At 41.0% G+C, this 12,756-nt stretch overlaps 1 protein-coding gene across 1 annotated transcript in view; it reads left to right on the top strand.

Annotated features, from left to right (window-relative positions):
- Nucleotides 1-12,756, top strand: part of LOC138300897 (protein-arginine deiminase type-3-like) — a 385,604-nt gene that overhangs the window by 307,205 nt on the left and 65,643 nt on the right. Inside the window, exons 11-12 of the mRNA XM_069240756.1 lie at nt 3,472-3,626; nt 7,915-8,059. Coding sequence (XP_069096857.1) covers nt 3,472-3,626; nt 7,915-8,059 — 300 coding nt within the window. The remainder of the gene's footprint in view (nt 1-3,471; nt 3,627-7,914; nt 8,060-12,756) is intronic.

Below are 12,756 nucleotides of genomic sequence, written 5' to 3'. Positions count from 1 at the left end.
GGACAAACCAAAGGTTTCTACCAAATTTGTTTTCTCCGTTCCATGACAGTTAGACAAGTGTTACCCACTTTCTTCCCACATCCTGCGACTGTAGCAGAGAGAGCATTACACACATTAGATGTAAAGAGAGTGCTAATACACTTTACAGGAAAAAAAGCATTTGCAAATCTAGGCAACAGCTTACTGCTCTCACATGGGAAATTTAATTTCAAAGTGTGGCATTTAGTGACGTATACAGACATGCTATGGTAAGGTAAAACATATACTGCTTGCTGTTCGAAAGGCATATTCCTCTAGCAAGAATGAAGCAAGTTTGGCCTTTCTGGGGAACACACCAATAACATATATATCTGGAGAGATGCAACACAATTAACTGTACACACATTCACTAAGAACTGCTGAGCCTGAATGTCAAAACAGTGCTGAAATCTTTGTTCCAACATCTGCATCAGCTGCTCACTAACCCTCGCTTGAAGAGGGAATACAGCTTGTCAGTGTATGCAGAGCATGTGGTCAATAACAGCACATGCTACAAATGAACAAGCTGCTTACTTTTGTAACTCTCTTTCTGCTGGATACTCTATGTAATCTTTAATTATTCTCCTTACAATATGCTCTTGGCACCAAACTGGATCAGTAGAATATGCCAGAAATAGTCCTGCCCGCCAATAGGTGGCATCATGCAGCTGTGTGCTGACTCCATACTGCCCCGGTGTATGGAGTGGACTCAAACTAAAAGGTTTTGCAGAACGGGGGAGCAAAGTGCCCTTCCTGCTGGACCTTTCTGTCAAGGAATATTGCTTTGGAAAATATGTACTGACAGTCCCATTGCAGCCTGACAGATATAATGACAGGTACTCCTAACATCAACACAGGTATAGTTACCTTGCCCCTGGTGGAATTGGCTCTCAGACCTTCCTGTGGTTGTTTCTTGGCCAGTGCATAGCAGAGTTTGTTTCAGAGGACTGTACAACTTGACTGGGTCTTCCTAGCAGCCTTCCCTTTCTTTGCTTCAAGAACCGTGCAAAATGCTGATCGTCCACTAGATGGATCTTTGTACGATCAATTTAGGAATTCAAAGTGATTTTGGTGTCCAAAACGTGGCGCCTCTCCTCCTCTTTCAAAAATGAGAGAGAGCAGAGAATGCTGATAAAGTGGCTGAGTGCCTGAAATGAAAAGGAGTCACAGCCTTAGGCAGAACGGTCACCCAGGTCCCCTGCACCAATTTCTCCAAGAAGAAGGTGGTGTAGGGCGATTACATTCAAAGTGCCTTCACCATTCAAAGTGCCTTCAACTAACTCATGTGGCATGTGGATGTAGTCACAATACGTTAGAAGGTTATCAAGTGAATAGATGCAGGGGGCAATTATGTATAGGTTTGAATGGCCTACAAATTAGAAGAGTCAAGACCAAGTCAAGATCCCTCTGGAGCATTACAAACGGTTTAGGAGGAAACGTGTGTCAGGCCTTAAATAAACCTCATCATAGCTGGTGAGTAGAACAAGGATGGTTTGCCCAGCAAACACAGAAAGTGCAAAAAGGCTGGCAAGCAATTTTTTTAAGTTTTGCTTCTGAGAGAACATTCTGAGAGAACAGAGTCTGGGTGCTACACTAAGTTACTGAATAAGCACTGCACTCAGTGTAGATGACTTATATCAAAGCGTGTATAGTGGTGAGGATCCTAGCCCCAATTTTAGTTTGCAAATCAAATGTAGTCAATTTCTGCCAATCATTCTCCACGCATGGAGGTATATGTTGTGGAGGTTCGGATGGAGGACCCTGCCCTATTGCTGAGACAGGAAGTCGTTCTGAAGTGGCAGCCATATCAAAGGCCAGATGGTGATATTTAGGCATTCCAATGAAAGGAACTGGTGGGACCATTTACAGGAATCTCTTTGTCCAGTGTTTCCAGAATGCTTCTCCTAATGAGTGCTCTCACAGAAACTCCAAAGCGGCAAACTGTTGACAGGGTACGTTCTTGATGATGGCCAGTAGACCTAACCAGTGCTCTCCCCATTGGCGGAATATTAACTGCCCCATCTCAGGATAAATATGCCACTTGTCATTTGCAAGACAACGTCGACTCACTTTGTCCGCTTTGGATTTCAGGGACCCTTCAAAGTTTTTGGTGACAAGAAAGATGTTTTGCTGCTCCCGCCACCTCAAGAGACACAAAACCTTGTGGCACTAGCCTCAGGACCCTACTCCGCCCTGTTTGTTGACATCCCACATAGCAGTAGTGTTGTCCATGTAAACCTGCACTAGCCTCCCCTTGCATCCTCCTGGTCAACTACGCCAGGCAGCACGTTCTGGCCCTCCAATAGAAAACTAACCACCAGCATCAGGCCCACCTTTCCAAGTCCATCCAGGCCTCAAGGGAAAATGCCTGAGGCTGACCCCAGCCATGACATGGGTCTTCATCCGAACTGTTGAAATTCAACTGGGCAGCATGTCCTGCAAACATCTGCAAGTCCTGAGGTCTCCTAGGTCCAGAGTACTTGAATTTTTTAAGAAGGCTTTCAGGGTTGAAGGTCCAGGATTATGACTATTGGCATGCAGGAGCATTGACAGAATCATTTTCAGACCCAGTCTCCACCTGGGGGCTATGCTAAGGTGAGGAATATGTGCTTAGAAGTATCCATCAGACAAAAAATGTTACTCACTCTGTAACCATCTGTTTGTAGCGGGTAGTGCTGTTGATTCACATGTGCCCTCCCACCTCTCGGGAAATGAGCACCTACTTACACTATTTTTGAGGGTCACTACCCTTATAAGGCACAATTCACCACATACTTAGTTACCCTCCTTTGCTACACTCCATTTAACACTACTAATCCACTGGGTAAAAACAATCTGAGGTGGAGTATTTGACCTGGTGCATTGTGGGGGTAGGGACGAGTCACAAGATATCCTGAAACCTAAGACTTTTTCAAAGGAAAACAACATGCAAATATCTGCACCCAAAAGTAGATGCCAAAAATATGCAAAGCTTTCTGGGAATGGCCTTTTAAAATTGCTTGCTTGTTTCGAGCTGATGATGTCTTTCTTGCGACTTTGTAGCAGGCTCCCAGCCCCATGTGAATGAGGGTATTATTAAAGTGTTTTTGTTAACAGATTGTTTCTCACAGGAAGGGTTCGTGAATCTATACAACTGACTAAAGATATTTATAGAAGGATTCTGACAGGGAGCCTAACTCGAAGTCCGCGAAATGTACCTAGTATTCAAGCTGACTAACAATAAATGTTTTTTACCAAGGATGATGTGGGTATGTCCCTTTTCCATGTACTTAATATTTATGATGTCGATAATAGTGTTGCCCAACTCTGAGGTATATGAGGTCAACAGGGGTACAAATGTAATGATTTATCAGGGTTTTACGGATGCACAGTAAGAGTCTCAAACACAAATTTATGCTGAGTAATTGCTATCTTCAGTGGCCAGTTTTGAATGTTGAATGATTGTTTCCGAAGGGTCCTGACTTTGGCTATTGGACAAGGGAGCCGGAAGACGCTTCCGAAGTGAACAGCCTCGACTCCTTTGGAAACCTTGAAGTCAGCCCACCGGTGAGCGTGAACGGGAAGGATTATCCTCTAGGAAGGATTGTCTTTGGAGGCAGTTTACCCGCGTAAGTACTATGTGACTGACGAGGACACTTCTATTGTACACACAACCCCAAGGGCTCCGTGGGTGCAGTGGTTTGGGACTGAAAGTGGAAGAAGTATTTATACCTGGTGACTGAGAAAGGTGGTAAATGTGAGAAAATTATGGGAATGGAGCTTTTGCGGGGTGTGCGGGTGGGGAAAAGGAATGTGGGCTGTAGAGCCATACAGGATCTGCCTTGAAGCACCAGTGTTCATGGTCTTGCATCCTGGTTAAGGACAAGGGCCTTAGCCAGTAGAATTAATTTTGGGCCCCCTGGACCACAGTAATAACATCATAAAGTTAGGTGTAAGGGGAACGGGTCTGGACTTTGAAACAAAGCTAGATACTAGTCTACGATGTCATTTGTGCTGCGAGTGTGCAGCCATCCACAGATCTCTAACCATCTCTGCTATCCTTTTTTTCTTTCTTGCTTCTCGGCTACTCTTTGCTGCACCCTTATTTTCTCATTAGATCCTGGCTAACTCTGTCAAGTGTTCTTAAGTGATGACTAGATGATGTTAGAGCACTTTAGAACACATTCATACACAAAATATGTACATTTCTGAAAAGTACTCGGAATTATAATAATACCACTAATGTCAATTTTATGTACCGATGTTCTGTAACGCTACTGCACTGTAAGATATTTGTGCATTTTACAAGAAACTGGGAAAAAAAAATAGGTAAGATCAGCAAAATTTATACACACAGTAAGGGTGAGTCTTTTCCGGTTTAGATGCATTGGTGAAGAAGATAAAAATAGAAACGTTATTTTTTAAATAATTATTTGTTAGAATTTCTTGGTTAACCCCAGACATAATGATTTCAGTAAACGTTAGAATAATTATGTAAGTCCAGGGACTTTAAGCCTGCCCACATCACGTTTATCATTCGCGCTTTACTTCAGTCCCGCACAGCATAAGGCTTCCGGCATGGATCAGCCAAGTTACAGCGTTCTGCTGGTGCTCAAAGTGCACTTCTACAAAAAAGTAGTGCCCTTAAGTACCAGGTAATGCATTGTAGATCTGACCTTATTATTATAAATATATATATATATATACACATTCTTTGAGGGCCCGGTAGCTCTCCAGACTGCTTCCAGGTCCGTTTGCAATATGATCATCCCCGCAAGCACTGAAAGTGGCGGACATTTTTCAGTGGGTTTTAATCTCATTTTAAAGATAAATGCCTATGTGTGTGTGTGCATGCATGCATATGCACACACAAGGGTGGCCTTCTTTGGATGGACTTCAATCCGATTTAAAAATGGCCGCTCATGTATACTCATGCATGCACATGTGCGCACATAGGCGGACATATTTGAATGCTCATATACAAATGTATCACAAAAACATTCAAAGATGGCCATCTGTGCCTGCACACGCCCAAACAGCCACCTTTCAATGTTTCTGTAAAATTTTATTACAAAAACATTCAAACACTGCTTCCCGTGTATTTGCAAGCATGTGCATGCACTTGTTGCCATTTACATTTTTTTGTATTAAAGATTAACAAAAACATTTAAGAAAGACACATTTTCAAAGCCAAACGGCTGCCAGCTAACACTACACCTAATGGCTTTGCCAGCGCTTGCTTTTATATAGCACTTCATATCACACATCAGCATTTGCAAATAACAGGTGTTAGGATTACCCAATTTAATGGTACTGTATTTTGGAGCACACAGTGCATTTTCGTTGTATTTATTAACGTGCGGTTATTTCCCAAAGTGGATTTTAAGGAACATCTGAGGCAAAGAGTGCTTTGTAAAAAAATGTAAGTGGTTGAAAAAAATAAAGACACCATGGAGGTTTTGGAGGTTATCCCTAAGGCATTATAGGCAATATCAGTGTTCATTTGTGCATATATAGCACATTGGGACAGGAACCATGGTCAAAACTGGACAAACCTAAAGCTAACTTTATATGGGATTTGGGGGTTCTCACTGAAGCATTTCTATCGCACTGTAGCAAAAGGGGCATCACAAGAAGCATTAGATTAGTAACATTAGTATACTAAGATCGTATAGTATAAATCTATTAGTATTACTATAAAGATATATTTTAATTGGGAAAACATTAAATATATCTTTATGGAAAATCTGTGGTATATCTCAGAGTGGGTTTGGAGAAAAATATTGGCAAACACTACATTTCAAAGACCAATGAGTTACGATTATTAAAACCTGAATATATTTAAAATGCAACATATGTGGGGGTTCGCCGTCAAAAAATGTGGTAGGAAGATAAGTTCGGAATGGTGCATTTTGAAGCATATTTGGCCACTAGTATCCGCTCATATAGAGGACGTTTCAACATCCTTTTTATATAGGGCATGGGCTCTCAGCATGTATTAACCACAATTCTAAATCATGTATATGGGTAGCTAGTATAAAACACGGCGAAAGTGATTGAACAAGTACTACGTTGTTGCGCCCTAATGAAGCCAAGTGACTCTTTTTAACTTGAGCCCTTCAGTTAATAGTGTTTAACATTTTCAGATTATGAAATTCAAATCTTTAATGGACGAAGTAAAACTCACCAATCTAGCGTTTGCTGTGTGTGCAGCTCATCTTCTTTGGCAATGTGTGCAGGCCTCAGTCTGATGTCAATTCAAAGACAACTGTTACTCTTAATCGAAAATGGTTCTATATCTTACTCATCGACGTCAATTCACCATCACGAACCATTTGACCTTTGCTTTCACTCACACATATACTTACACATACATTCACATATACACACATAATCTCTCATGCAAACACAATCTCACAAATAAGCAAGCTCGCGACATACATTTAAAAGCAGGTTATGCTTAGCTCAGCTGAGGGAGAGTTTTATTCATACTAATTACAGTCCATTTTCTATTACACTAGTAGTGAATAATAGAATATTATTCACTATTAATGTAGGAAAACATTGATAGAAAAGGAACGTGGAGCCCCAACCGACGGCTATGAGGAACAGATATCCCTGTGTTCCTGGCACCGAACCAGGCTACCTAACATGCACTGGAAATTGTACCCCAATCCAGAATTTCCACAGTGGCTGGTTAATAAATCAGTCCATGCCCTGTGCCTTCATAGTCGCCATTTCTAGTTCTCCACAGTATCCAACCCTGTCCAGTTCTTTGGTTAAGCAAATAGTGGTTTATAGGGAAACACAGCATCTGTCTGCAGAAATAAGGAGCCCTATTTTTCACATAAGGGGAATTATTTTCTAATATCCTATGCTTCTATTCCTTATGGTACATGCTTTTCTATTTACTGTTTGTAAATAATAATGAAGATTCTCTAGTGATGGAAAGCGCTTCTTGTCCATAACACCAGTTCTTCATCATTAGTTGAGACCTGCCTTCCTAGATGTCAAATAGGACTGAGGCACAATTATCATTGTGTTGCACAATGGAATTGTGGGGGTTCCACGACTTCTTCCAAGCGACTTTGTGCTTTTGCATGTGTTAAGCTGTTTGCCAGATCCTAGATTGGGCATCTTTCTTTTATTCCTTTTGCAAGGGAGGAAAAAGAGAGTTGAGTTGCAATGCTGTCTGAATATATCGAAAATATTTTAAGTTTCTAGTTTTTTAATACATGTGCGAGCTTTCTTTGATCAAAGACATTTAAAAAATGAAAAAAGGCACTAGGGAGGAACCTGGTGTAAAAATGATTGATTTGGAAAGAGTGGTTTCAGATTGGGTACTCATTTTTTGCAAATCGTTTCTGGTCTTGCGAACTGACCTACGTACTAATAGGTCAATTGGCAAAATCAACATTCGCAGTGAGTTGCAACTCGATCTTCCTCTTCAATATTCATGAGGTATTGGATATCATTCTAGGGATGGTGACCTGCCGGTGTCAAAAGTGTAAACTAGGAAATTCACTTAATCTCACCTACTTACCACTAAGAGCAACTGTCATTTAGTTTAGTTTGTAACCAGAAAATCGGTTGTGTTCTTTTCATTTCAATAGCATAAGAAATACTCACACTGCCAAGTTGTCCATTCGCATACAAGCAGTGAGTAGACAAAAAATGTGGGGCCTGATTTAGAGTTTGGTGAATGGGATACTCCCTTACAAATGTGAAGTATATCCCACGCCATATTACAAGTGCCATAGAATCTAATGAACTTGTAATATGGCGGACAGGATATCCGTCAATTGTGTGATGAGGGATTTCATCCACCTACCTCTAACTCATGCCCCTGCAGTGTCAAATTACTTTATTGTTCTGATAGTCTGTTTTCTGTTCTTTTTGGGGGCATATTAACATCAGGCTTGCTGGGAGGAGGATGAACAAAGTGGTGCGAGACTTCCTTTATGCGCAGCAGGTTCAGTCGCCCGTTGAGATCTACTCTGATTGGCTGAAAGTGGGTCATGTGGACGAGTTCCTGTCCTTTGTGCCATCCCCCAGCAAAAAGGTAATCACAGCACCCCTGTGTGCAGCTACTGCCTGACCATATGTGTATATGATAAATATAGCGTTATTGGTGGCGTGGGGGAGCCTGAAAGGAGCAGGATAGCGCAACCTTACTCTTACCACACAGCAACATTTTGAAAAACATGGAATTACTCTTTTTCTTCCTTTTTGTCCCTTGTTCTAATCGAGACATTATTTAGCAGATCTTGCGCAATAGGTTGCGAGAGATACATTTATTAATTACACAATCAAGCCTCTATCAAGTGTAACTGTCAACTCCTGAACCCATGTTATACAGTGGCACATAATGATAAGAAATACCAAGATGAAACAGCAGTGACCAGACACCCCACTCTATCCCTACAAACAATGAGAAATAACTAATACTATATTAAGATTGCTCCCGGTTTTAAGGCCTTTTTTTGACATTCCCATCTGTATTTATCTATATTTATTTTTGTTGATTTTATCAGTATTTTTCCATATTTATTTTGCGCTCAGTGTAAAATAAAGGTAGCTGCAATGGGTATATTTCTACATTTATGTAGCAAATGTTTGCTTATGTTGAAATGTTCAATAGATTATAGCCAATCACAGTTTAATAGTCATTTGAAACCATCTGCATTGTGGAACAACTTGAACAGCTGTACTCCTACAGTTAATTAAGCTTCATTAGGGTTTTTTTCATTTTTGTTTTACTTCCTTGCCTATCAAAAGCTATTGACCTAGCATTCATGATTGACAGTAGTGAGTATTGTCTAAAGGAATACCTATTTTCCCTATTTATCTGCATTTAAAAATAAAAACTGATAGGAAAAATGATGGTTTTCTGACTATATTATGTGTAAAAATCAGTAGAAACTGTAAACTGGGTACCTTAATAAGATGTTGAAAGAATAACAAAGATATATACTATACACTGAAACAGAAACTAACAACAACATGCTAACAACCACATTAGTAGGGCATGCATGTGCTACTTAAGGAAAATATCCCTCCATGGTACATTCAACGTAGAGAATTCATCACAAGACAATCAAAGAGCACATAATTCCGCAAATGAGCAGGTCTTCTTGAAACTCTTTTCTGTTGCAAACTCATGACACTCCATCCACAACTGTTTTCTGCCAGTCCACACTCTGCGGGTAAGCCTTTGCGGTATCAAAACACCATTCGCAGCACTCCATCCATTGCTGCACAAGGATACTCTACTTAAATCCAGATTCTCTTATTAGATATATTATGCCATTCCTGAACTGCTTGGTCAATATCAAAGGCTTTGTAAACTTAAAACTTTTCTCCATTCCCAGAGGTGTCTTATCCTCACCTAATCACCAACTCTCACCTCTCTTTTCCTGGTAGCCATCCTAAGATCACTGTTCTTCTTGCTCTTCCTTTGAAAATATGTTTTCTCTCCACTCTGCATCCACAGATCCTGTAACACACCTCTTCCTCCAATCCATCCTGTCTGGTAATAAATTGTATTTGTTTTTTTTTCCTCTGAGCAGCTGAAATGGTGTGTTTCCTGTCGTTTGGGGGGGGGGGGGGGGTGACAACCTATTTGGCTTAATTCTTTCTAGTAGTTTTTTCCTATCCAACCGCACACACCCTTTTCAGTTGTATCCCTTCCTAGAGGGTGCAATTCAGTCTCTCCACCATTCCATTAGTCTCAGGATGACAAAATGAAACTTTTTTGTGTACTGTGCCACACTCATTAAATTGTCTTTCTATCTCTGTAGAGCAAAATCACACCCTGTTATCCGCTAAATTCTTCTTAGACATACCTCTCAAGAAAACATCTTGTGAGAATGTTGTTACTGAGCTTCTCAAACTATTGTCACACATAAGTCACACCTCTGCTCACCTTGAGAAAAAGTCAACAAGCACCAGCAAATGGGGAAAGGCAACATCCCCAGCCAGTGGCCTACCAAATCCAAGGTCACCTCCTCTTATGGAGTCTTTGGTAATGTTATGCACTGCATGCGAGGGGTCACAGTGTTAGTACTCTTGCAACATTCCCCAAACTCTCTCACCATAAGTCGGAATTTCAAATAGAGATCAGGTCACCAAAAGTCTAGTTGCACACTTTGTTATGTATTGACCACACCCAAATTCCCTTCATGTGCTAGCTACACTGCCCACTTCCTCATGGAATGTGAATGAGCCAATCTTGTACTCGTAAAAACTAAACCCACCTTCTTGGTGAGTTAATTCTTCACTATCCAAAATGGCTTATATCCACCCTCATCCAAGACTTCACCTCTCACTTGTCCATAAGAGCCTTAATCACTTATTGCAACTCTAACACACCTAACATGTTCCTCTTTCAATCCCCCTCCAGATTCAAGATGCTGGTGACAACAAACATTTCTTTTCACATGTAGTCTCAGCTTCTTGCTCTCTAACGTACTTTCAACACCAAACATGATAGCCGATCAGCAGCACAATTCAGGATATCAGGTTTCTAGTGTATTTAAAAAGTGTAATCTTGAAGCTCAGTGACCCTTCTTCTCATGTGAGATGGTATCCACACCCAACCACTTTTTCACCAAACATTTTTCAGCAGGTTCTGATCCGTTCTCACTGTGAAACCCTTTCCACAGAGAAAAGTCCAAAATGTATATGTGTCCCGTTTACTGCTAATGCCTCTTTTTCAATCACTGAGTAATCCAGTCCGACTCCTTTTAGTGCTCTTAGTTTGAAGGTTAATATCTGCTCCACATTTTCTTCCACTGATCAAACCTGCACCTAATCCCTACAAACTTGCATTGGTGGTCACCCCCACACTTCCCCAGTAAAAAATGTTTTTAAACTTGGTGCTTTCTTGAAATATTCAACAACCAATTGAAAATCATGCTCACAGTCATCATTCCATCCTTATCCTTCATTTTGTTTTCCTAAGTAGCAAACACAACAATACCAATTTCTTCACAAACCTGCTGTAAAGCTCTACCCGTGTGGGGAAGAGTAGCAGTCCTACCTTGCTCCTTGGTGCTTTCAATTCCTGAATAGTTTTACGTATGCCTTTCAGGGTTTCACAGCTCCTAAGCTTGTACCGTGTCCCAAATATTTACTTTCTTCCAAAGCAGTACTTTCCACCCTCAAAGTCAATATGAACTATAGTATTATGTTGCTCCCAGGATTTGCCAAAGATCAATATATCACACTGTAGTATCCCACTCCTAAGTCACCTAGCAGGGAAACCTTTGCTCTTTAGAATACTGGGGACTTTGAGACTGGCCCAAATGGCATCCAAACATACTTTTACACCCCCTGGGCATAATGAACGACACTGTATCTTGAGTCCTCATGCAACCTAACCTTATGATATGCATAGTCTAAATCCACTGTTGAAAAGTACTTATTCCCAGATATTAATAATAATAACTCAGCTATGTTAGGCAATGAAAATTTGTGAACTGACAAATCTTTTAAGTGCTCTCCGATTGATTCGCGGAGTAATCACTCAGGCCACCGGCGTAGCTACCACTGTGGATGCCAAGTATTCAGAAGTCACTATTATTCCTCAGACAGCCCTTCTTAACCAAATCATGAACTACAGTGAGCAACCTCTCATATTACAAGTGGTTGGCTTGATATTTATCTTCAATCTAATCTTGTACTTGTATGTTTTAAAACAACCTAATTATTTGTTACAAATCTCTGGGAACAACCTCTCATGATCAGGACACTACTTTCTATTTTTCAGCACTTTGCTCCGTTATTCCACATTAGGACATGCGGTACAGGATTAGTGGCCATGTAAACTCTGAACACTTTCTCTTCCTGGCAGGCAAATATGCATTCACTCTACCTACCTACCTACCTACACACACACACACACACACACACACCCACCTACACACCTACCTACCTACCTACCTTACAGTCTCTATACAGTGTCTTTTGTGGCTCGGAAATAACCCAATATCTTGATGGCCTGTCCACCAAAGCCAACAGGTTTAATGTTCATTTTTCACAATTTTAACTTATTTTGAAAATTATCCTTGTATACCCGCTCGTAGTCAATGGCAATCCACATGCAAGAATTAAATATCATATTTGTACTTTTCCTTTCTAGCTTCACTACCTCCTAAGGATTGCCACTGTCCTTACACATTAATTGAAGCACCACTTCATCACACATCCACATATAGGATTGGTTAGACACCGCAGTCTGTTTCTCCAAAAATGTCACACCGCCTCTGTCTAGTGCATTTATTCCCACAATATGCATTAATACTACTGTTAGACTTTGCATCCTTGGCGTGGTCTCCCCTAACTTTTTGCCTCTGCTTCCCAGGTTGTTGATGTGTGCTGGACTCTGTTTTTGCTGTTTGTGATACTCTGGGTAATTTACCACTGCTAACCAGTGCTAAAGTGCAAGTGCTCCTATGTAAAATGTATGTGCCATTGGCTAATCCACGATTGACAGATTTGATTTACTAGTAAGTCCCAAGTAAAGTGCACTAGAGGTGCCTAGGGCCTGTAAATCAAAAGCTACTAGTGGGCCTGCATCATTAGTTGTGCCACCCACCTGAGCAGCCCTGTAAACATGGCTCAGACCTGCCACTGCGGTGTCTGTGTGTGCAGTTTTAAACTGCCAATTTGACTTGGCAAGTGTACCTACTTGCCAGGCCTAAACCTTCCCTTTTCATACATGTAAGGCACCACTAAGGTAGGCCCTAGGTAGCCTCA

Source organism: Pleurodeles waltl, chromosome 6 (assembly GCF_031143425.1).
Source record: "Pleurodeles waltl isolate 20211129_DDA chromosome 6, aPleWal1.hap1.20221129, whole genome shotgun sequence".
NCBI classification, from domain to species: domain Eukaryota; kingdom Metazoa; phylum Chordata; class Amphibia; order Caudata; family Salamandridae; genus Pleurodeles; species Pleurodeles waltl.
This window is presented reverse-complemented; position numbering and strand designations above follow the sequence as displayed.